Source organism: Nymphalis io, chromosome 14, assembly GCF_905147045.1.
Source record: "Nymphalis io chromosome 14, ilAglIoxx1.1, whole genome shotgun sequence".
Taxonomy (NCBI): Eukaryota; Metazoa; Arthropoda; class Insecta; order Lepidoptera; family Nymphalidae; genus Nymphalis; species Nymphalis io.
This window is the reverse complement of record NC_065901.1, coordinates 8,888,469-8,916,167: the sequence shown is the minus strand read 5'-3', so window position 1 is coordinate 8,916,167 and position 27,699 is coordinate 8,888,469. Positions and strand designations below refer to the sequence as shown.

The 27,699-nt window shown below is 33.3% G+C and overlaps 1 protein-coding gene across 1 annotated transcript in view; it reads left to right on the top strand.

Moving 5' to 3' along the window:
* The window catches only part of LOC126773509 (adipokinetic hormone/corazonin-related peptide receptor variant I-like), a 30,735-nt gene extending 5,378 nt beyond the window's left edge, over nt 1-25,357 (top strand). The window contains exons 2-8 of the mRNA XM_050494460.1: nt 4,092-4,213; nt 10,771-10,876; nt 15,030-15,234; nt 19,124-19,277; nt 21,711-21,898; nt 22,006-22,067; nt 25,163-25,357. Of these exons, the coding sequence (XP_050350417.1) occupies nt 4,092-4,213; nt 10,771-10,876; nt 15,030-15,234; nt 19,124-19,277; nt 21,711-21,898; nt 22,006-22,067; nt 25,163-25,357 (1,032 nt within the window). The remainder of the gene's footprint in view (nt 1-4,091; nt 4,214-10,770; nt 10,877-15,029; nt 15,235-19,123; nt 19,278-21,710; nt 21,899-22,005; nt 22,068-25,162) is intronic.
* The last annotated feature ends 2,342 nt before the right edge of the window (nt 25,358-27,699 follow it).

Genomic DNA, 27,699 nt, shown 5'->3' with positions numbered 1-27,699 from the left:
CGAACAAAGAAATTTGGCAACTCCTTTCTTTGTCGCACTTCCAAAAAATGGAATTCCTTACCAGCTCACGTGTTCCCCTCCTCTTACAACCCGGGTTCCTTCAAACGAGGCGTGAAGAGGCATCTTGCGGGCCGGCAAGGCGAAGGCGGCTAGTGCAGAACGTTTTTCCCGTCTGTACTGGCCGTCGTCGCGTTTGGACTCTACTACCACTTACCATCAGGTGGAGTAGAGTCATTTGCCCTCCCGGCGAATATAAAAAAAAAATAAAAAATAATAATAATAAAACAACACAAAAAATATAAAAATATAATTACCTTCATACGTAACTAAATACGTTATATCCAACGAATCGAAAATATAAATATTAGTTTTTTATTATTATAAATAATTGTTATATTGTTTTGGTAACAAAATATAAATGTTTTGAAATTAAAATTAAACAAATAAAGACAGGAATGACTAAGACAATTTTAATATTGGTGGGGCTTTGTGCAAGCTCGTCTGGGTAGGTACCACCCACTCATCAGATATTCTACCGCAAAACAGCAATACTTGATATTGTTGTGTTCCGGTTTGAAGGGTGAGTGAGCCAGTGTAATTACAGGCACAAGGGACATAAAATCTTAGTTCCCAAGGTTGGTGGCGCATTGGATATGTAAGCGATGGTTGACATTTCTTACAATGCCAATGTCTAAGAGCGTTGGTGACCACTTACCATCAGGTGGCCCATATGCTCGTCCGCCTTCCTTTACTATAAAAAAAAAAAAAAAAAAAAAAAAAAAAAAAAAAAAAAAAAAAAAAAAAAAAAAAAAATACCTAATATGTACTCATGTTGTATATATCCCGCATTGGAGCAGCGTGGTGGAATAAGCTCCAAACCTTCTCATCAAAAAGAGGAGAGGAGGCCTTTAGCCCAGCAGTGGGACATTCACAGGCTGTTACGGTTACGGTTACGGTTGTATATATTTCTATTTTATATTCAAGTTGCTTGAAAGAGTTTCTATGAAAAAAGCTAAAATACTTATGATTTGATGCCTGCAGCCTGTGCAGAGGTTGAGAAACAGTTTAAAGTCTATGTCCTTTTCTGCATCCCTAATAACATATATGCGCCGGTCGGGGTGACCGAGGGGCCAGCTGTCGGTGTTGGCGGCTCCGCTTAACCCGGGCTCGGTGCCACCCATTTGTGTGCGGGTGCATCCTAGCATTATACAAGCAAAATAGTTTTTGCATTACTAGTCGCCTTCTAGTAATGTAAATAATATGTTGTGGTTGTCAGAAAATATATTTAAAATATGTAGATATGTACATAAGGGTATTATGTAAGTGTGTGTATGTAATATGGCTAAAATATATATCCCAACCAATGAATAGTTGTATCTGACTTGAAATAATTAATAGTTTCCGGAAAAGCCGGTGGAATTAAGTATTTTCCACGAAGATTCTAAGAGATTTATTATCAGTTTAATAATAACATTATCTATTTTGTTATTAACTTATTTTTCATGCTGTAATAATGTAATACACAGTGACTCTGTTATGTTTTTTAATAAATATAGAATATATGATTGAAAAATCTCTGTTAGTTAGTTGAGTGACTGGTTCTATTTTACAGGTTAATGATAATTATTATTTATCCAGCAAAAAAAGCTATACAAATAACTTTCAATTGTATAAAAATATTAAATAAAAAAAAACTTAAATTATACTTCGTGGTAGAGTTTAGTACAAGCCCGCCTTGGTAGGTACCACCCACTCATCACATTTACCGCCAAACACTAATACTCAGTATTGTGTTCCGGTTTAAAGAGCGAGTGGGCCAGTGTAACTACAGGCACAAAGGACATAATATCTTAGTTCCTACGGTTGGTGGCGCATTGGTGATCAGATGAATGTTTATAGGCGGAGGTGACCGCTTACCAACACGCTACCTATTTGCCAGTCTAAGCCAGTTTGAGCTTAATATGTAGCAATAAAGTTTCGCAGTAGTTGTTTCTATACTTTATTGTGAACCTTTTTTTCATGTGGTACTCAGCTTCCACAGTAAATAGCTTTCAAAAACGTTTTAGTTGTAAAAACATTTTCATTATAATTCGTTTATACGAGGACATGTTTACAAGTATAATATACTATATTTTTAACAAAGAATAAAATTAAAGAGGAATTATAAGACAAAATGGAATTTCTATCGGATATTCATATAATGTTACATCTAGATTCGTTAATAAACCTCTGATCTAAGCAGCCATTGAACTCGCGACTACTGGTATTACGGGAGACCATTGACACCAGGCCAGACATTAATAGTTACGTAAAGCGTATTCTTATTAAAAAAGGTAAAACAAATATAAATTGAAATATGGCTTGTACTAGTATTATCTGTGGTCGACCTGCGCTTATTTTGATTACTTAGAACCTATGGAATTACATGTTTAATTTTATAATGGGTTCCCTGTTGGATGATTAATTTGGCAGAAAATCTATCGTTAGATTCAACTAAAATTCAGCCAAAATTGTATAAAACAATATTTATTGGCGATAAGGCCCCCAAAGTTGTATGCTATTTAGGTTTTATCCCCAATCGGATGTAATTTTTATTTTTTTGCGGTGTGCAATAAAATATATTCTATCTATCTTTATTTATTTTTAATTGTTTATTTGTGAAAACACATTAATAACATAGATACAAAGCATTTACAAATGAATTTAATAATATACTCGGGGATTTGACAGTCGCTCCGGGTCTTACTTGGCGCTAAGATTGTCCATTGCCAATCGTGGAATCGCGGCCTGTGTTGTGGGCAGCTCTGCGTCGAGTAGGGATAGGGGGAGACTTATTTAAATTTGCCTATTTTTGTTTTACTTCTAAGAAATATGTATATTTAATGGATATAGTTTATCCTTTTAACGTTTTTACGAAATAAATGTTTGATGTAATACTATAAAAAATATATAGAAATATTATAAGTAAATAAATATATATTTAATATGCATGTCAACTGCAAGTGTATATAGAACTTTCAGATTTATAAATTAACAAAAATAAAAGTAACAAAAATCACAAGTCATATAAAAAATGTTAGAATTAAATTATAAATTAATGTCATTGTTATAATAAAAACCATTTTCACCAATATGCCACCAATCTTGAGAACTAAGATTTTATGTTCCTTGAGCCTAAACTATCTTACTCACCCTGTCAACCGGAAGACAACAATACTTAGTATTTGCTGTTTGACGGTAGAATATGTAATGAGTGGGTGGTACCTACCCCAATGTTGCACAAAGCCGTACCATCAAGTCGAATTGTTTAAGCTTTTTGTATTCAGTCAGCACATTACTTTTTATACATAAATACCTGAAGAATTATAAGTGAGAATTAAATAAAGCGGTTTATTGAACTCTATCTTGCGATAAGAGCTTCCGCTTTAATGTGATGGAAATTTTATATATTATTATTTTATTATTCAATTCAATTTACCTTATGCTTGTTAGGGCCCTTTGATCCTTGTTATTGTAATAAACATTTCTTTAGAGATTCAGATTGTATTCAATGACCTCCGAGTTGAAATAGACAATTTATTTTCAATCGAGTTTTAATAAGTACGTTGACTTTATCGCTTTATTCATTGTGATTTTAAGTATGTAACATTTTTTATATTTCATAAAAATAGGCCTTTGAAAAGTTTAAAATGAAATAATGAGTGGTCAATCTCATATCCTTTAATATATCCAGCGTATAACATACTCTCTTTGAGAAAATATAAAATATGGTAGGGGGTTTAATGGCCACCTATTAACCAAACGTTAGAGACTCTTAAAAGCGAATTTTTTTTAACAGAGGAAATAAATATATTAGCACTGGAAAATATATTTAATCAATACTCACTCATTTTGACAATACGGTACCTTATTTTTTACATGATTCTGGATATTAATGCTTACTTAACAAAAGAAGACCCACAAACTATTATGTCATTTAGATATAATACATCCATTTGGAACTACCATATTTTCTGTTTTTTTTAAATGGTTTACTAGATTCGAAGTATGTTATAGTTATTATTAATGGTTCATATTGCTTTTTCTTTCAGATTGGATGGCGAACGACAAACGCATGGTTGGCTGGGAACATGGCTTGTAAAGTTTTTTTAGTTCTACGAGCCTTCGGACTTTATCTATCATCAAATGTTTTAGTCTGCATATCATTAGACAGGTGAGGATTAATAAGCCCAACACATTACATTAGTACATATCATACATATATAATATTTAGAAGGCTCATAATTTCAGCCTTGACAGTTAATTTTTAGGAATAACTTACTCTTACCTAACAAAGCACTTGCAGCCATTTAAATTTTTTATTTCTTGATTTTTTTTAGGTATTATCTATATTATATTTATTTTCATGTATATATTAATGTATTTTATATAAAGATATATTGTTGTTATTGTTTAATTCTATATCGTCGGAGAAACCGTTTAAACGTGTTAAATTGTAACCGGTAGTGGGTACCTGCAAAACAGGCATGTCCAATGCAGGACCACTGGATGTTTTGTGATATTGTTAATACTTTGTGTTAATAAATTTATTTTTATATGTTTTTTTAATTCATAAGGTTTTGTATAATCATAGATATATTCTACTATCTCATAATCCAATGGAACGAAACCCCGAATAATTGAAGTGAAGAGAGATAAGCGGTAGGATAAATAGCATTAACGCCAAGTTTCTCTGCTGGTAGGCAAACATTACCATGTACAAACTAGTATATAACGAGGACTGTGTCTGTATATGAAGATACTTTTTGACCCACTGCCATATTTCTATCAATAAAAAAAAATGTATATTTTTAATCCAGTATTCGTCTCAGATTTTTCTAAAACTACTGAAAATAATATTTTATAAATTAAATATGTTATAGAGCTTTATTCAAAGCTTAGAAGAAATCTTACACGAACATGTGTCTTCTTATTTTCTTTGGAGGATATATTCCGTTTTAAGTCGTATAATAAATATATTATTATACGACTTAAAACAACGAGTTCTTAGGAGATTTTACTGGTGGTAGAGCTTGTTGCAAGCTCGTCTGGGTATTTCTTACAGTGCCAATGTCTATGGTCGTTGATGACCACTTACCATCAGGTGGCCCATATACTCGTCCGCCTTCCTATTCTAAATAAAAAAAAGATATATCATAATAATAATTTATCTAGTTATATCTATTAATAATAATGATGTTGTAAAACCTGTTTAGAAATTTTAAATATATATCGGATTTTTTTAAATTCTTTTTCTGTGTCTCTTTTGTCGAATTTCATAAATAATTAAACTTGTCTAAGTAGTTAGATGATAGACCCGTTTACATGCTTTTATTTAACATTCATTCAATCAACAGCCAATCCTTGTCCACTGCTGAACATAGGCATCTCCCAAGGTGCGCCAAAGCTCCCTGTCCTCCGCCTTCCGCATCCAGTTGGTGCCCGCCACCTTTTTAAGGTCATCGGTCCACCTGGCTGGAGGGCACCCTACGCTGCGCTTGCCGATTCGCGGTCTCCACTCTAGGACTCGTCTGCTCCAACGGCCATCGGTCCTACGACATACGTGAACAGCCCACTGCCACTTCAGTCTGCTAATTTTGCAAGCTATGTCGGTGACTCCAGTTCTTTTCCGGATAATCTCATTTCTGATCTTATCCTTCAAAGATACTCCGAGCATAGCTCGCTCCATAGCACGCTGAGCGACTTTGAATTTGTGGACTAGTCCCGCAGTTAGTGTCCACGTTTCGGCACCGTATGTCATGGCAGGTAAGAAGCATTGGTTGAAGACTTTCGTCTTCAAACATTGCGGTATAGACGACTTGAGGACTTTGGTTGGAGGTTGCCAAATGCTGCCCATCCCAAGCGAATTCTTCGATCGGCTTCCTTCTCGAAGTTGTTCCTACCGACTTGTATTATCTGTCCTAGGTAGGTATATTCACTAACAACTTCGAGAGGTTTCCCCTCGACGTATATCGGCCCCGGCACAACATGCCTATTGAACATGACCTAAGTCTCGTCCAAGTTCATACCGAGACCGACACACCGGGAAGACTCGCCTAGGCTACGCAGCATTTCGGTGAGTTGTTCCAGCGACTTTGCTATGATAACGATATCGTTGGCAAATCGAAGGTGTGAGATGTACTTGCCGTTTACATTGACTCCATACCCAGTCCAATTCAGCGTCTTGAAAACGTCTTCCAACGCTTTAGTGAACAGTTTCGGGGATATTACATCCCCCTGTCTCACCCCTCTGCGCAGTTGGATCGCCTTCGTCTTACAGTCCTGGATGTGGACAGTCATTGTAGCGGCGTTGTACAGACATCTTAGTACCTCGATATATCCCCAATCGATATGACATCTCTGCAATAAGTCGAGCACTGCCCAGGTTTCGATGGAGTCAAAGGCTTTCTTGTAATCCAAAAAAGCCATACACACGGCTGATTGTACTCTTCGGTCTTCTGCATAATCTGCCGAACAGTATGGATGTGGTCTACGGTGCTGTAGCCTGATCGAAAGCCGGCTTGCTCTGGGGGCTGGAACTCGTCAGGTCGTCTGGCGAGACGGTTCGTGACGACTCTTGAGAACAGCTTATACACGTGACTCAGGAGGGAGATTTGTCTGTAGTTTTTCAAGAAGGTTTTATCACCTTTCTTGAAAAACAGTACCACCTCACTCCCACTCCACGTTTCCGGGATCTTGCCATGTTAGATGACGGAATTAAAGAGGCTTGCTAGCTCTTTCAGGACCGGAGTCCCGCCTGCCTTAAGCTGTTGTGATTCCATCATCTCCCGGAGCTTTGTTGTTTTTAAGCTGTTCTAGAGCCGCCCTAATCTCGCCTTGGTCAACGACCGGGAGCTCCTCGGAGTAATGGCGCGTAAGAGGGGCGCGCTGGTCATCAATACTGATTCCCACGGGTTTATCCGATCTTGAAGAGAACAACTGCCCATAAAACCTCTCTACTTCTCCGATAATCTCAGGCCTAGAGGTAACGACCCCACCATTTTCAGTTTTAAGTTTTGTCAGACGCGGCCTCCCAAACTTGCGAACGAACACTTTCGATCCCCGATTTTGCTCAATCGCAGCCTTGATGGCACGGGTATTGGAGCGTCGGAGATCGCGTCGCGTCAGCGTTTTTATTGTTCGGTTTAAGGCCTTATCTGACAAAAACGATGGTAGTTCTCTTCGTTTTCTCATGAGCTCGAGTGTCTCAGCAGAGAGTTTTGGTGCGTTGTCTCTTCTCTGTGGCGGAAATCACTTGCAGCATGTGTTTTGCAGTATTTTGACCAGCGTGTCGGTTTTCTCATCAATGCTGCTTACGGTTTCCAACGCGGTGAATTGATTTTGAGCCTGCAGCTTGGAGCATGGTAGGTCGGAGAGTAGACCTCATTCTCGATCTTTCGGCTTTGAAGTCGATATTTAGAGTGCCTCGAACCAAGCGGTGATCACTTCCGGTATTAAACCTGTTGATCACTGACACATCTCTAAATATGTGCCTTTTATTCTTAACTCTACTTCTAATTCGGCGAGGTGATGGTCCAGCCTCATCGAGCGTCCATTGTACATTGCCATGTGAAGTCGTTTTATATGGTAGCCTGCCGTGAACCGGTGATTCTTAGCACCCCCTGCCCTGCCGATATCGCGACCGCTATCTTGGTCGGGTCTAGCGGGCTTGCCGGTAACTGGGGGCCTTTTTTTGGGCGCATCTGCCATTAAGGAGGGCTTGCCCTTACTCGCCGCGCTGGGCAGGCGTGTTGGCGAGCGCAGTAGGGGGGTAATATGTTTACAGGGGGGGGGGGACGCTGCTGCCCATCTCTCCTTTCTTTTCTCTCTTGAAAAAGACAGGACATTGTTTAACTATTCACAAACTAAGCAACATTTATTGCCATGTCTGTGTCATGCGGGTTCACTAACACGCGGATTTATTAAATTTTGTTCTAAATATAAATATGTTTTTCTTTTATTACCAACATTAAAATAATTATATATTTTTTAAGGTTTTAATAAGATTTTCAGTTGATAATATTTTTTATTTGATTAATGAAGTATTTACTCAATAGCGAAATTACTTTACCCAGACATTGTCTTTACATTTTGTTCATTTCAAATATTAATCGATTGATTAAAATTATAACGATGGTATAGTTAGATTTAATATTTAAAGTAACAAGTAATAAGTCTACTGTAAAGTCAAAATCACAATGTTTATTCAATATAAAAATAGCCCACCGCTAAGGAAACAAATACTGTCTGAGAAGAAAAAACTCACTCGCTTACTTAATAATTGCTTATAGTTTTAAGATAAATTATGATTTAATTAAGCTTGTTCGTAATAAAAATCTTTGAAAGGTGTATATATTTCAAGATGACTTTCCTTAATATCGATACAAGTCTGAAAGAAAAATTTTGCATAGGCGTTTGTCTGGTGAAAAGATAATGTGAACACTTTCTTATTGATTGTCACAAATCTATCGCCGGTTCGGAAATAAACACCTAATAATTGAGAAGAAATTATGTTCTTGCATACATACATAAAATTATTATAAATATTTTAATTTTTATAAATTTATTGTAATGAAAAATAAATGGATTTTGTAATTCGTCGCTCAATTATATGACTATGAATTATATTATATGAAATAACTAAAAGACTTGGGACGTGTCGAAAGATATGTAACCATTTTATAGACTTTAGTATTGAAATTCGTCATTGTCAGAAATAAATTTTTTTAAATGTTCATAAATTTGATTCGATTGCAGTTACACACAGGCGGAGTTATATTTTAGTATATATTTTATACTTTTATGTTTTACGTTACGTACATAAACATTCCACTAATTGTGCCGAAGCGTCTCGTTTTGAATAGAAGATTTGAAGCAAATTATACCACGTTGTACGAACGCGGGTTGGTGGATTCTCATCCGACACACAGGTTTCCATACGATATTTTCCTTCACCGTCGAGCAAGAGATCAAGGGAATAATAAAAACAGATTAAGCACATTAATGTCCTATTGCTGGGCTAAGGCCTCCTCTCCCTTTTTTGAGGAGAAACTTTGAGCTTATTCCGCCACGCTGCTCCAATGCGGGTTGGTGGAATACACATATGGCAGAATTTCAGTGAAATTAGTGAAGCACATGAACTTTTAGTAGTGCTTGCCCAAATTTCAACCCGCAAACTTCTGTTTATATTGACGTGTTCTAACCATTGGACCAACTCAGCTCTTAAATAATGAACATGACTTTTACTCAATATTTTTATAATAGAAGCTAAGATAATCTAGTTGATACAAGAATTGACAAGTACCGCTGGTGTATTGCTGGTAAATTCTGAACATAATAAATCTCGTCTCGGGCGATAAAGGAAAACATCGTGAGGAAGCTACTATGTTACAGATTAAATTCGCAACATCTGTATCCACCAACACGCATTCGGACAGCTTGGTGAAATCATCACCGACCATTGATGAAGCTGTGGGATATTTTGGACGCATTTCCTTCAACTTTCAAAATCGGGAATATTAATGGGAATTTCTAGGTTTAGCCACTAGTAATACAAACACTGAGTAAGTATTGATTAAGTATCTCAAATACAACCAAGTAATTCCGCAAAGGGAGTAATAACGCCAGCGTCTTTGTATTGTCTGAGGATAATATTTTATTTATTTATTTAATATTTTTTATGTCTTATAAATTATTATTTTTAATTTTGACCATTTATTTCATTTTGTAAATATATAACTAAGTATATTACATGCTAAAATTTTTTATAGATATCGATTTTATTCAGCAAAACATTTTAATCTCGAAATTTCTATTATTAGTATAATTGACAATTTATTAAATATAATATAATATGGGCAAATTTTGTCTTAAATTTTTTATTGAATCCTAATGATTATTCGATTATGACAGTATAAATATATATTCTATAGTAATTTGACGTAAAATAATTATTATAATTATATTTAATATATTTTAAGTAATAAAATATTTTTAATGTAAGTTATGAATGGTAACATTTTATCAGAGAAAACTTTTTGTAGTGTTGTTATTGTTTATTTTTTAGGGTAACCACGTCTAAGTTTCCACCGATAACACATGTTGGAACTTAGATATTACTTTAGATTATTGTTATCCGTATATGATAAATCCGACTTATTTACTACCTACGTATTTTCTTTTATATATTGTTCGTAATATTTCGAGAAAATACGAATTTCAGTAGCAACAAAAGAACTGTAGCATTAGAAATTGTTTCGACCATATTAAATCCGTCGCTTTCATATAAACTTTATGGCCGTTTTATTACTTTTGTTTGATTATTTCAAATAACTTATTTGGTGATTTTGTAAAACAATTTTAATAATATGAAAAAAAATCATATGAATATTCAACTTAATTCTATAATAAAGTAAATGAAACACTGTCTGGCAAAACTTTTCCATTTTCGGAAAATGTTTGGAGCTGTTCCATCACTCTGCTCTAATGCTATTTGTTGGGTAGGAATATGTCAGAGTTTCAGTAGACTATGATTTCTCACAATGACAAAGAGATGAATAAAATAGATCCGTTTGTGTTTTATCAAAATTAAAACCGTTTCTTTTAAGATCATCTAGTTCTATCGATCTCGGCTCTAATCCACAGAACATTGGATACTTATATAAAATAGTTTAATGGACTCTGACTTTCATACAACGATTTAAGATTCAAATTACGATGTTTTTGTTTTAGATTCTTCGCGGTACTTTATCCTCTACGCTTGGCGGTAGCAAGAAACAGGAGCAAAACTATGCTGTTATTTGCATGGCTCGTCGCGTTCCTATGTAGCTTACCACAGGTATGTCGATAAGTATATAACTACATGTAATTAAAAAAAATATGTACATGATTTTTAAATGTTTACATAACAATCAATTACATTAAGTATTTTTACACAAATCAAAAATAATAAAAAAAAATCTTCGTTGAATGGTGACAAGAATGCTAGAAACGTTTTTTCGTTATACAAATTAATTATTCGTCATAATGTTAATCAGTGTGGCTTCGCTATTTAACTGACTTCAAAGAAGGGGGTTATGTTCAACGCGAACACATATTTAATATAATATATTAAAAATTAATGTAATAGAAGATGATGATACATTCATTTTATTACTCTCTCGACTTTTGTATATAGCTTGCGTAAAAATGTTTTTTGTTGGCTACCACAACTGTTATATGGAATAAAAATGTTTTATTCCATATAAACGGAAAGATAAATAAATAGTCTGCATTTTCTCTGTCACATTTGAACAAGATAAATCTATTTAATTACAGTCTATTCTCAAAATAATATTTGATAAAAAACGTCAGCTTCAGTTGCTACAAGTTAAAACGCACCTTATAATATAAGGTATACTATAAGGAATTACGTTTTCAATTAATATTTTATATAAAGAATTTATTACGGCATTAAAAATAAAATAAAAAACATTTCAGATAATTTTGTTCTAAAGGTACACTAGTTTTGTTCTAAAGGACTACAAATTAATTAAAAACTATGTTCGTGTTTCTACAATATTTAAGTCTAATTTTTTTTAAGTAAAGGTCTTTAAGTCCTTGAAGCTTATTTATTTGAAAAGGCGGTAAACAGAAAGAAGCAAGTAGTGATGGGTAGTCTGTTTGGGTACGGGAGAAGTATCTCTTCTTGGACTTTGGCCTAAAAATGGAAGAGATAACTTGAACTTAATATTATTTGTTTTGATGTTCAGTATTAATTTTACAACATTTGCGGTGCGATTCCACCGTTGTAGGAACTGGATTATAAGCAAATATTCCTTTATATTACGTCAACAGTACATAATAATTACGTGATACAACTCAGTTCTCACTTATTTTACCGTTAAATAGACCTACTCAGTACTGTTATGTTCCTATTTGAATTTTGTGAGTTAGCCAGTGTAATTACAGGCACAAGGGACATCATTCTTAGGTCTTAAAGTTGGTCGCGCATTGGCGATGTAAGGATGGTTAATATTTTATATATCTCCAATGAGAGCGGTAGTGATGGCTTGCCACCAGGTGGCTCATATGCCACATTTTTAAATCTTCCTATGAATAAGTACATTTGGACATAAGTTATTCAGCTTTATAATATAAGTTTAATTTATAATTAATAAAATTAATTATAAAAATTATAGACATACGTACAATAAAATAAAATAGTCAACAAGACTATTCAAATAAATGTACATAATGTATAGCTGTTTACTAATTATAACTTGATATTATATTTATGTAAAAAAGTATATCTTTTAAAACCAGGAATATCCGTGAAAACTCGAGGCTTATTAGTTATGGAAGATATAATTTTCGCTCGAATATTTATAATGAACACTAGGATGCATTTTACTTTGTTTACTTTATACCGTTTAGCAAATGAAATCCTAATAAAGTGGGGTATTTTAATAAAACCTTTTAAAGTAAATATACTTGCGCTACAATCTGCGTCATATCATCAAGTTTATTACTTTATATTATTAATTTATTTTTACACTTTAAATGGCAACATATAATAAATTCTATAACTGATTTTGAATCTTAAAAATTAAAAGTGTAATAATTTATTTTATTATATTTTTATTTGTTTTTTTTTTTGGTTTTTATAATGGCACTGTTAAATGTTAACAATGCATTGATATTTTTGTGTATAATATTTTATTAGTTTCCCATTTTATTTGTAATTTTATATATTTTTTTATATATTTATATTAACACAATTCTAGTTCCATTCCAATAAATGATATATATTAGATATTGATGAATATATTACGATATATATACAGTCATAAAATTATACGCTCGTATGTTATTACGAATTCCTTTGCGACAATTTATTTTCACTCCAATATTATTTGTTTCAAATAAAATATTAATGTCCAAAAGACCGTAGGTCAATGACCAAGTCGATTATTAAGCTTACATACAAATATTCAGAACAAATACATCATATACTCAATTAATGGTAATGGTAATACGATCATATTAAAACTGTTGATTCTATTAATATGGCAATACAGTCTATACATATAGTGCACAATAAAGTCTATACATATATAGACTTTATATCCTGCAAGCAAATATGGATGCTTCACGTGTTCCATTCAACCTGCAAACTAAACAAAAGATCCATCAACTTCGTATAATCCATTAAATATGGAACTAACGTATATAATATATTATATATGTATATATAATACACTTCCAGGTTATTATGGCTGTGTTATTAATTGTTATGGGTTATATTAAATTAAGTTACATAATATTGTTATCCATGTCAAAATCTGTTGATTTGTATTGTAAATTTCATTATTTTTTTTATATACAAAGATTTTTATTACAGCCACTACTTAAGATCTACTAGTATAACAAAAAAAGTTTTTAAATTCAAAAAAGGTCAAATATTAATACGATGATGGCACGTCCTAAGTGGGCAGAGCAGTAACGTTGAACGTGGGTGTAGCCGCGGGGAGCAGCTAGTTTTAAGTACAAAAAAATACATATTAATACTTTTTAAAGGTACATAAAATCTTTTGAGATTATTTAAAGACAGTTTACTAGAAAATGTCAAATAAATTGCGAAGGGCGATGGAAAGATAACAATTTTCCGCTGAGTGATCTGAATAAGTAGCGACAGGGAAGCGTTTGATGCGGATATACTGTGACTTTTTAGATTTAGATTAGATTAGAAAACATTTGAATATTTACAAATAAGGAATGTGTATAAAATTTTAATATAAAATACAAAAACTTTTATCGTTATTGATATTGTTTACAAGTATTTGTATCTACTGTGTTATTGAAAATTGAAACAATTATTCGATGTACTATGTTCAGTATTGCGTTATTCAGGAAGTTAGCAATAACTTTTCATTAAGTTAAAAGATCTCACGGCCTTTCTGTTTAGTGGGAAATTATTCATAATTGGGTCATTCATAATTAAAAAAAGCACGAGCTAAGTGTACACCACCACCCTAAGACATTAGCACGACATTAGTAAGAAATATATGTAGCCAGTAAAGGTACTTTGCCACTGCGCCAGAATATATGATGATAAGCCGAGATGGCCTAGTGGTTAGAACACGTGAATCTTAACCGACGATCGTGGGTTCAAAACCCGGGCAAGCACCACTGAATTACCATGTGCTTAATTTGTGATTATAATTCATCTCGTGCTTGACGGTGAAGGAAAACATCGTGAGGAAACCTGCATGTGTCTAATTTCATTGAAATTAGACATGTGTATTCCACCAACCCGCATTGGAGCAGCGTGGTGGAATAAGCTCCAAACCCTCTCCTCAAAAGGGAGAGGAGGCCTTAGCTCAGCAGTGGGACATTCACAGGCTGTTACTGTACTGTACTGTATATGATGAGTACCTACTCATTCCTTTGGTTCCTAACAACCTGGCTCACAAAAAGCCCTATCACCAAGTAAAGACCGCTAGGTCTCTTTAGAAGACTTTCTCGAAATAAAAAGTATTTTATTTTAAAAATAAATAGAATTCTTTATATTTCCTTGTACAGAATATACCATTTAAAAATATTGTATGCAATTGCCTTTAAGAAATTATTTTCTACCGGAGAGCTTTTCGAAAATGCGTCTTTAGATTTTATTATCCGTAAATCCAATTTAGCAAAATGATTTTAATGTAATGTAGTTAAATACTTTTGAGCATAAAAGTAAAAGTCCGTTAATGTCACATTGTTGGGCTAAAGCCTCCTCTCTTTTTGACGAGAAGATTCAGGGCTCATTCCACCTCGCTACTCTAAAGCGGGTTGGTGGATACACGTCATGTGGTAGAATTTAAATGAATCAGACACATGCAGGTTTCCTCACGATGTTTTTATTCAACGCCGGAATTCATTAAAAGCAAATCAAGCACATGATAATTAAGTGGTGCGTCCCACATTTTTACTTTAGTTATAATTATACCAATTTTTGTTTGTTTTAGAGTCTAGTTTTCCGTGTCCTCCACCACCCAACGGTCCCGGATTTCCAACAGTGCGTCTCCTTCGAAGCATTTTCGACTCAACACCAGGAATTGGCTTACAACGTGACGTGTTTGATTGCGATGTACTTCTTGCCTCTGATCGTCATCACTGTGTGTTACGCTTGCATATTTTGGGAAATCCATACCAACTCTAAGGAAATATCAGGTCAGTTATATTCATTGCGTTTGTATTATATGAGTGCCTCGTTCGTATATTGGCTACATATATGGCCGCAGATCCCAAGGTCCTGGATTCAAACCGCAGGTCGGGCCAATGAAGTCATTGGTCCTGTGCCTGAACTCTTATCGATCCTGTCGGATTGCCGCCCCATTGGACTATGAGCGTGAGGGAATAGAGAGTGCACCTGTGTTTACGGGCACACACTTGTGCAATATAATACGTCCAGCGCAGTTGTCTAATCTATTCGATTCGATGACGAAAATCGATCAGGAGAACACGTTATTATCATCTTAATAAATCACTTAATAAAACCACAATAATATATTTAACTGAAAAAATATACGTATATTTGTACACCAATCGGTGTTATGTTGTTTAATTTTTTTCTTATTATTTTTTATGATTAACTAAGATAGTTAGTTTAGGCACAAGGAAAATTTCACCACTCAAGTTCCTGCCACAAAGGTTGCCTGGCAGCTATTGCTTTAGAAAAAGTTCGCCTTAGCACGCTTTTAATGCTTAATATCCTGTGCTTTGATGATGTGATATTGCGTTTGTGTGCAAAAGGCTTATAAATAAAAAAAGTACTTGACATTATATCTGTAGAAAAGTTGCTTTTAATGCATATATTGTTTTAATCACATTGAAAAAGTATATGTTCGTTCGTTTACCGATTACTCAAAAACGGTTTGACCAATTTGGATGATTTAAACTGTATTCTATTGAGGTATAGCGGTAAATATATGGTAGGTATAGCAGTAAATATACTGGTGGTAGGGCTTTGTGCAAGCTCGTCTGGGTAGGTACCACCCACTCATCAGATATTCTACCGCAAAACAGCAATACTTGATATTGTTGTGTTCCGGTTTGAAGGGTGAGTGAGCCAGTGTAATTACAGGCACAAGGGACATAAAATCTTAGTTCCCAAGGTTGGTGGCGCATTGGCTATAAGCGATGGTTGACATTTCTTAGAATGCCAATGTAAGGGCGTTTGGTGACCACTTACCATCAGGTGGCCCATATGCTCGTCCACCTTCCTATTCTATAAAAAAAAAAACTATATATTTTAATGATTTAAATTATTAGTAAAATTAGCATTATATATATATATATATATATATATATATATATATATATATATATATATATATATATATATATATATCTCGGATGCTTGCTCGCTTGCTTCATAAATTGACTTTGATTTGAATTGGTTTTGATTTTACTGGTGGAAGGGCTTTGTGCAAGTAGCCTGGGTAGGTACCACCCACTCATCTATTCTACCGCAAAACAGCATTACTTGGTATTGTTGTGTTCCGGTTTGAAGATGAGTCAGTGTATTTACAGGCATAAGGGACATAACATCTTAGTTTCCAAGGTTCAAAGGCACATTGGCGATGTAAGCGATGGTTTACATTTCTTACAATGCCAATGCCTATATGCGTTGATGGCACTTACCATCAGGTGGCTCATATGCTCGTCCACCTACATATTCTATAAAAAAATACAAATTTAATTATTTCTGTTTAACGCTTTAACTAAACTAAGAGCAACATACATTTACCTTAACTTAATCAATAAGCTAACCTACAGTAACAGCCTGTTAATGTCCCACTGCTGGGCTAAGGCCTCCTCTCCCTTTTGAGGAGAAGGTTTGGAGCTTATTCCACCACGCTGCTCCAATGCGGGTTCAATAAGCTAACCTAAATTACTATAATAATACAGCACCCTGTTAGTAAAATCTCAGACTCTCTTTTTGCCTACAAAAAATATTTAATAATAATAATAATAAATAATTAAAATTAAATTGTTTTCTTTTTTTTTAAAGCTTTTTATGTACTAATATCTATTTGAAGTCGGTGCCTATGTATTTAATAATGTTAACATTTTTGTTCTTTTATTATCTTCTTGGGCAAGTGGCAATTTTTATTCAGGCTAGTGAAATTGCTAGTGAAATACACATCGAGTAACTAGTATGCGTTGGCGTAAATTAGGTATATTTTGTAACAAGTTTAGACACGCTTTCAAGCATTTGCTTTATACATTATAAACTGATTATAAGGGACCTAATTCCTAATATAATTTTCATGTTATAAGAAACATAATTAAAATTATATATTTTAAGGAATATATATCGCCTAAACTTTTTTAAATAAAAAAGGCATCGGCTTTATAAATTTTAAACTAGGTCTGTAATAGTAATTTCTATTTTTTTTCGGTTGGGCGCTACCAGTAAACGTAAGTGACCCCTTGGGTCGATGTGGGTTAATACAATGTTAAATTGTATAATATAAAGTTGTTAGGGTCGGACAGAGAGCGTAATTAGGGTCATAAACATACAGCAGATGTTTGAGTTGTTTGTTAGCTGACGAAGAGACCAATAAATCCCGAAAATATACGATGATGTCAGTCCTCTAATACGAATATATAGATGAGAAAGAGTATAGAGATTAGAAACATTTACTGTTATCGCAGGGTTTTGTGTATATCATGTCGAAGCGGGCCGAATGTCAGCGCTTGTTGGTGTCTTCAAATCCAGAGTAAACAGGTTTCTTATAGGCAAGCGTGCTACATCTTAGACCGTATCGATGCTTAACATCAGGCAAGTCAACGGTCAAACGCTGGCCTATTAATTGTAAAAAAAAGCTTACTAGCTCCGGCGAAGAACATCAACAACGTCGGCGTTATATCCAGCTTCTTCCCCGCCTTAACCGTCGCTGAGGCTAGAGCGGTTCTTTGTATCTTAGGAACCCCGTAGGATCGGTGGACCGCATAGGCGAGCCAACAGTCCGGACGACGCGGTAGTATGCGTAAGCGATCCCGGACGCCAGCCATATTTTACGCCGCTTTTTTTAGTGGGTATTCCGGCACATTAAGCGCCGGTTAGCCTCACGTACACCTACCCACCACTTTATGCGGGGGAAACACGTAATTGCATTTTTCTAGCGAGATAAAAAAAGGGTTTTGTAGAAATAATTGAATTATAATTTCCAGTGAATAGCTTTGGAAATTTATCTCGGACGCAGGATGTGTTCAACGTTAAATTAATAGTTTCCGTTGTAGTGTTCATACAGATAATAGTGTATATAGATAAATAGACGGAGGTGCAGAAAGGAAAAACATTTATCCTCATTATCTATCTATAATAACGTTCAAAAATATTAATCTTTTAAAAATACGTCCAGAGATGGCGCCGTGCTAGTTTTATTATATATATATTCATTATGTGGTTTCAACATTATGTGGCGTTTTATATTTTTTCTTCAACCTTTTCTTGAGAGAGATAATAAAGCAACTTTCGTTTCCAAAGAATACTAATGTATTTCATAATTTGATTAATATTAATGAAATCTAAATCAAACGATTAATTTATATTGTAATTATTGCAAGGAAGTTTTTGAAGTTAAAGTTGTTTTGGTTGTGATGGGAATATAAGCGACGAGGTTAATTGTAAGGTATCCATTACGTAACCACCGCGTGTATTACGTAGTATAATTTGCATGCTCTTTAATTTTTTTTTATATGCATTATTTATTTATTTATTTATTTATTAATTAGGGAAACATACAGCATATCGTATATTACAACTTAATATAATAATCATATTTTATTATTTATTGTATATTACATTAGTTACGATTGATAATGTAATAAAAGTATGTAGATTATGACTTAGTAATATTTAAAACCTCTCTAAGCGATGAATGACTTTTCTGTTCTGTTCTATGTTCTGACTTCTCGCTATCGTGTTTCGAAGTTATCTTTATAAAATAGCTCTAGTGTTAAATAAAATTTACTTCATGATCGGTCAAGATACGAATCAGTATCGAGTTTGTCCTTAGTTTCTTTTTTAATTTGTTTTGTTCTTTTTTAGTTAAATCATTGTCAACTGAAAGTGGTCGGATACAACTACGGCGGTCCGACCAGCGTCCTTTAGCCCGTGCCAGACGCCGCACCCTTCGAATGACCGTCACAATAGTCAGTGTTTTTGCTTGCTGCTGGCTTCCTTATGCTACCATGACGTTATGGTAAGTTGCATAGTTTATTATATAGATATAATAGTGTGAAGTTAATGTTCGTTTATTTTGTTGTAGGATGTATAAATGTAATTATTTATGTATATTATTATATTATTTATATATCAATGTTCCTAATTTAATTGTTAATTAAAATACTTGTCGAAACAGCAAAATCTATGGTCTTAACCGTTGGTTGGACATTTATATTAATGATGTAAATAGAAAATATTTTGATTACTTTTTTTATAGAAGGAAGGCGGACGAGTATATGGGCCACCTGATGGTAAGTGGTCACCAACGCCCATAGACATTGGCATTGTAAGAAATGTTAACCATCGCTTACATAGCCAATGCTTGGACAAAGCTCTACTACCAGACTTGATAATTTATTGACACTAAACCCTAAACCTTTCTTATTTCTTTTCTGTGATTCCTAAGATCATGTCGACCGGAAAGAGATTTGCAGAACACAGGATATAGAAAAAAGACAAAATAGGATAAAGTAACTTTTATAATTATATATTACATTTTACATAATAATTATATTGTAATTATCTTGTAACTGTATGAACGGATTAATTTTGGGATTACGCTCTACTTAAGTTGGAATTCGTGGATGCGGAGGGGATATAAAAATAAAATTGATTTAAAACAAAATGTTTTTTATGACAAAACTAATTATGTACCACGGTTTCACTCAGGTTTAATTTGAATTATAGATATTACACCAGTAATTATAACTGTGCGCCAGCACTAAAATATTTTCATTATATAAATAAAAGGAAACAGTTGTACAAAAAATCCTTAAAGGTGGCCCTAGATTATTTGTTATTATAATAAACTATCCAATTTTTGTCTCTATAACAAGCTTAAAACTATAATAGCATAAATACAATATTTTATGTTTAATTTTAAACTGAATTTATCCATACTAAATATTTTAATCTAGCCAGATGTCACGTATAATACAAAGTAGTAAATAGATTATCAATACAGTCGACATTTTATTCGTTTCATTGTAAATATCTCCATTCGACAATTTACAATCTGTCTAAATTCTTACTATAAATGTAAAAGTGAGTTTTTTGTTTGTTTGTTCGTAACGTAGTCACATATTAACTACTCAACCGATCATTATAAAATTTTGCATATACGTTCTCAGAGGTATAGAAAAAAAAACATAGGGAAGCACAATTAATTATCAGTTCCCCCACCTAACACACGGACGACGCTGCGAGCAGAAACTAGTTTACTATAAAACAACCTTACAATTCGTAAAATTATTATTATAAAGTTTTGCTAAATCCTTAATAAGCTGAACGGATTTTTTTTATTTAAAACGGACTGGAGACGGACTTTTTTGAGATTACCTTTCTATCTACCTAACCTCTAATTCTATCTCCGGCTGCGTAATATAAAAGATTACATAGATGATATATTACCTTTCTAGCTAAGGATCATGAAGATATTAAAATGAAATATCACATCGCTTGTTATTATGAATCTAAACCAAGGGATTTCATAGAATAACTTACATTTTATGTTTCATACAATAACTTATATTTACATTACATGCAAGTGAGTCGAGTTTTATCAATGTAAAAAATAATTTAAAAAGTAATGTCCTGACTGACTGACTAATTTATGTAGCTTAAACTATAAAATATAGAAACTTGAATTTTGGAAAACACCGTCTAATGTAAGAGCAGAAATAATTTAACGAAATTTCAATTTTTTCAAGTATTATTATTTTATTCCAATGATCATATATGATATTCCAATGACAGGAATTCCATTTACATATACCATACGATTTGCTAATTAGCTTTGTTATATTATGACCTACAAACAGTTTAGCGCAGTGGATATAAGTAGTTAAGTGGACTGTGGAATAGTATCGTATTATAAATAAACATATATTAATTAAGAAATGTATGTAGTGTATAAAATAGCACAGCTATTATATTTTTTTTATTTTTTTTTTATAGAATAGGAAGATGGACGAGCATATGGGCCACCTGATGGTAAGTGGTCACCAAACGCCCTTAGACATTGGCATTGTAAGAAATGTCAACCATCGCTTATAGCCAATGCGCCACCAACCTTGGGAACTAAGATTTTATGTCCCTTGTGCCTGTAATTACACTGGCTCACTCACCCTTCAAACCGGAACACAACAATATCAAGTATTGCTGTTTTGCGGTAGAATATCTGATGAGTGGGTGGTACCTACCCAGACGAGCTTGCACAAAGCCCTACCACCAGTAGACTACCAACAGTATTATAATTTCGCTTGGAATATGTAAGTCTAAGATTTGTTTATTATACGTTTAACACGGCTGAAACTTATATCTTTATACGGATGAATCTTATATGTTTAGCTAAGAGATGAGTTATAATTTTTTTCTACCTTATATAAGTAAAACAATTTCTTTATAATAGGTATATGTTCGATCGCAAATCCGCTGTACACGTGTCAGCTAAGGTCCAAGATCTATTTTTCATCATGGCTGTTTCAAATTCCTGCATGGATCCGCTGGTCTACGGCTCCTTTACATTGGATATGAACATAATTAATCAGAAGTTTAGGAAGTACTTTAAGAGACACCGTAACACCTGCGAGGCTAACCGTATGTTTTTATTATTACCTATTTCATACAAACTGTTCTTTCCATATCTTCAATATAGTCTCGCATTAGGAATCATGCACACCTATATATATATTATTTCACTGCAGATATATCGACCCTTGAGAACTATGGCAGCAAAATGACCACAGGAACAACACGGCCGATTAATGTGAGTATAGAAATGTATTGCTATTTTTATTAAAAAAATATTTTTTACAAACTAAATTATGATGAAAAAAAAAATGAAAAAATGTTTATTATGCCAAAACTGCACTACGTACTTGGTAGCAGGACTTTGTGCAATACCGTCTGGGTATGTATCACCTACTTATCAGATATTCTACCGCCAAACAGCAATATACAGTATTATTGTGTTCCGGCTTGAAGGGTGAGTGAGCCACTGTAACTACAGACATAAGGAACATAACATCTTAGTTCCCAAGGTTGGTGGCGCATTGGCGATTTAAGGAATGGTTGATATGTCTTACATAGTCAATGTCTATGGGCGGTAGGGACCACTTACCATCGGGTAGCCCATTTGCCAATCCGCTGCCTATTTCATAAAAAAAAATCTTATAGCTATTTGTTACAAACTTTTTTGGGACCTTCTTTTAAGTATGACAATATTATACTTGTGCCAGAAGGCTCTCACGCTCTTCCATAGCATTTCATTCTTTAATTAGCTTAAGATATAATTAACCTTACATAATATAACTAATTAATTAGTTTTTTTTAACTTATATAATTTAACTTACTGTTTATTAATGAATGTGTGTGTGTATATCAAGTATTATATCTATATAAGTATTTATTTTCAAAAAAAAGTATATGTAGCAAATCAGTTGTCTGGTTTCCATAGCACAAGCTTTGTACAAGCTTAATTTGGGATCAGATGGGCGTGTGTGAAAAATGTTCCAGGATATTATTTTTATTATGCATTTGTGTTTGTGTGTATGTGTCTGTGCGCGAATGAGTACTTACTTGTGTAAGTATAAATATATGTTTCTGTAATTGTATCGAGTTCGTTTTGAATTAGTGCCTTCTTTATTAAGATTATTAAATGTATGCTGGATATATTCAGCCAGACATCTTCCAATGTTTACAAAAAAGCTATTATTATAAGTTATGGAATATATAGGAGTAAGCTTAATACTTAGTGAGTGTATATTTTTATGTTTGACTTGTTTATAGATTTGTTGTTTTTAATATCAGCCCAAAAGTATTTTTATTGTTCATAGATTTAAAAAGCTGTTTCCTATTGTATTTATGCTTAAGTTTTTTGAACGAAGTTTTTTTATGTGACTTACAGTAAAGTGAACCGGTATATGTACCGGTTCACTTTACTGTTAATAGTAAATAATATGATATGTCGTCAGGTAACTAAAAAGCATTATATATATTTACTATTAACATGCAATACAGAAGACAAATTATAATAAAAAACCAAAAACCAACTCTCAACTTCTACGAAAATTCCTGCAGAATCAAAAAGAAAAAATACTGCAAAATGAAACATCGAATCATATGGGCGCTTATCGCTATATATCGGTAATACAAATATGATGTTTTTGTTTTAAGTTATCGTTTAAATGATTTTATTTTATAAATGTCTAAAGCACGAAATTTATATACCAATAATTTTTGGAAAATATTAGACCATTATTTATCAAGTTATTGTTTGAAACTTTTAAATACATTTTTGTAAGTTTGTAGTTAATATAGCTTCTTTCCTCCTTAACGTGATTCTCCAAAGCATGTCTTTTTTTTATTCATTGTTTTCAGCAGTTAAAAAAGCAATAAAGGTCTCGATAGTAATATTGTGTTGTTGAATATCCTTGTAGGAATAATACCTTTATTGATCTCTTCCTTGAATTGTAAGAAGATGGTCGTCATTAATTTCTGCATTTCCTCATTAAGCTCATTGAAATCTGCCAAGAAATCATCATCTCTCGTTCTTTTATTATGGTTAAAAGCATATTGGGCGTAGTTACATTTAATTAAATCAGTTTCGGACACAGACCTGTTAATTTTTTGTTAGCTATTGCATACTGCAGTGATTCTTAACCTTTTTTTTCTTGCGGCACACTTTTAAAGATTTCAAAATTTGGCGACACATAAAGGAAAATATAAGTTTAATAATTATTTACTTACATATAATACACTGCGTAAAATAGTTTATGATATTAATTTTAAATGTGTAAAATAAAATAATATGTACTACAAAAATAACAGTTCGTTTATGAGGGGTAAATTACAAGTTAATTGTTATTAGAATACTGTAATGCGAAATTTGAGCTTGATGTTTTTTGATAATTTCATTTATAGTCGTAAAAATGACCATGCTATTCTCATATCGTCTTCTCCATTTAATCATTACTTGTCAACAATTAATTGTCTAATGTATCAGGATAGCAGAATTTAATACATGCTTTGAAATGTATCCATCCAGATATAAAATTAATAAATAATGTTTACAATACCTCGTTTTTTTAATCGATTTCCTAGTACCAGGGCGACAGTACTCGAGTGGAACTTAGTTAATATTGTTGTAGTCGTATACACTTAGCTCCTCTCTTTGTATGGGCTCCTATTATTTCTGACTGATTATTATGCAAAATTTATATTTAATAGTTTTTAAAAAGGAAACAAAAAATATGCATTTTACATGTAAAACGAATACTAGCAGTAACACAAGAGTTGCCATAGCTATTAAGTGAGCTTCTAAATGCACCAGAAAACCTTATAGACTTACTTACCTTACTTTAAAAATAAGAAAATATATTCGAACGACTTGAGAGACATGCGCTTTTAGAATATCAGGTGAAGATTACGTATTACTCCTAGACTAGACTCCTTCTCCTAGACTCCTTCTAAACATTTACTATACATATTTTTTTCTATTATCCGTAGGATTATCTTTTTTCTAATTCTGTTTTCAAATTTTCTATCGCAGAATATTATTGTAGGCGAAAAATGATGTTACAATGCTTTTAACAAATTATTTATCAAATTAGATTTTTTTTATATAATGTTATTTTTTTTGCCTTTTTTTAACAAAAATGACATAGGCATGTTGTCTGTGCCTTTGATGTATCTTTTATGTTTTCGATTAAGTTTAACATTATCTTATTTTTGAATTCTGTTTTTAAATTTGTATATGACACAATGACGTTAAACAGACATTTTTATGAGCCAAACACAGAATTTATTATAATGATTTTCAAATTAAAATTAAAACTTAATAAATTGTGGTTTAACTTTCAGACATATTCAAAATATCAGCGTCACTACACCGTAGCCATTCAAGAGAGTTCGTTGATTGTGCCTAGTTTCCATTCAGATCCCGTTCGAAGTTGGAACGGGAAACCTAAGGAGTTAGAGACGCAGAAAGTTTGTGAAGTGTTTACATTACAATCTAAAATAGATGTGCTCGAGAGGTGTGTTACAAGTGAAAAGTAAACGAACTTTGATGGTACAGACAACACCGACTACAAGTACGTTGACAAAAAAAATTAGTAGAATTCAAGATGGTCTTAGTGTTCTTGTAAATTAAAAAAAATATATTATGTCAAAATAATAATTTCCTTACCTTAAAATAAATAAATTTATGTTAATGATAGTAGCAACCCATTTTTTTTTTGCTGATTTGTTTATGGATTAAATTTCACAAATAATTAATCTCCGGTTTCTAAAACGTTATTCAGAGACAGAATTACAAATAAATACTTTAACATATTATTGACTGAGACCAGGCTATCATCCGAGATAGTCATTTTAATTATTAATTAATTATTATGTGTTTAATTAAAGTAGCTAACTAGTAACTACGACGAATGTCAAATATCTGTATCTGAGTAATGTTTAAGGGTTAAGCAAAGAAACTGTATTTTTTTAAATTATTAAATAAATATATAAAATAAAAATAGATATATTGACTACTACGTACGTACGTCATCGAATGATCTATGACAATTCATATTAAAGTTTAATTAGTTAACCCGAGTTAAACCAGCGTTTCAGAAATCCGAGGTTAACCTAATAAAATATTATAATCTAATGTCTAAGTAAGTTATGTGTATGTTATATAAGCATTATCGAAATAAAGAATATTTTTTCTAGAATAATTGTTTTATTATAATATTGCTTATAAATATTACAATATTTCTGTTGACAATACAACGTCGGTTTTAAATATATTTAATTGCGTGATGTACCACGCAATTAATTCCTCAGCTCGACAATCAGCTATGGTGGTAGAGCTTTGTGCAAGCTCGTCTGGGTAGGTACCACCCACTCATCAGATATTCTACCGCAAAACAGCAACCTTGGAAACTAAGATGTTATGTCCCATGTGTAATTACACTGGTTCACTCACTCTTCAAACCGGAAACCACAATACCAAGTACAGCTGTTTTGCGGTACAATAACTGATGAGTGGGTGGTACCTACCCAGGCGAGCTTGCGCAAAGCCCTACGACTTGTAAACTCGCATTATTTGATTATCTTCTCATCCCAAATACCGCAGTGTCTCAAGTCGAAAGTCTTCGACCAGTGTGTGTTGCCAGTGATGACTTATGGATCAGAGACGTGGTCGCTCACAATGGGCCTCATAAGAAGGCTCAAGGTCACTCCAAGGGTAATGGAGAGGGCTATGCTCGGAGTTTCTCTGCGAGATCGAATCAGAAATGATGAAATCCGCAGGCGAACCAAAGTAACCGACATAGCTCGAAGAATTGCTAAATTGAAGTGGCAGTGGGCGGGGCACATTGCTCGCAGAACCGACGGCCGCTGGGGCAGAAAGGTTTTCGAGTGGCGACCACGAACTGGAAGACGCAGCGTGGGCAGGCCCCCTACAAGGTGGACCGACGACTTAGAACGAGTCGCGGGAAGCCGTTGGATGCGGGCAGCGCAAGATCGGCCAACGTGGAAATCCTTGGGGGAAGCCTTTGTCCAGCAATGGACGTCTTTCGGCTGATATGATGATGATGATGATGATTTTTTATTATTATGAAATTTGGAGCTGAGATCGCCCGTTAGTAGAAGCGAAATATATATTCACGTAATATATATTTTCACAAATTAAAAGTCTTTTTTTATGTGTTTTATATTTAAAAATATTTTACATTATATAACATGATAATAAATGTACATATTTCAGTTTAAATCTACGGACAAAACTATATTTAAAATATACTTATTTGTAATACAAAATATTCATAAAATTTTTAATAATTTTACTTTTCACTTGAGCTGTTTTGTCTGCATTGATTAGGTGTTTGGTTAAACGCGGATTTCTCTCTTTCTAGATGATGGAAAGAGAGAAATCCGCGCTATTGATTTAATATTTGACAAAAGAAGATACAGCATTGTTTAACTAATCACCCTCTAAACAACATTTATAGGTTAAGCCGAAATCTTTAAAATATCTTCAACTAAAGATTTGTAAATGTTTCTCTTAAAAAAAACTTAAAATTTTTAGTTGTTACATTTTTTGACGACAAATCATAATTAATAATTATAACCTTGTCGTGTGCGATTGATTACATAACATTAACTTATTGTAAGTATATTCTACAATTACCAATAATGACTAGAAAAAACGAGTTTCATTCTCTTATAATTAACCGCAAAACATTCACAAGAACGACAATTGGTAAGTATTGTTAATCTGATGAAAGAATCTCGTCCATAGAACTGAAATAAAAATAAGACAAGTACGTGAAAAAACAATATAACGAACACTACAATAGGTCCCTTCTTTCCATTTCTAACAATCTATATATACCTAAAATTATATTTTC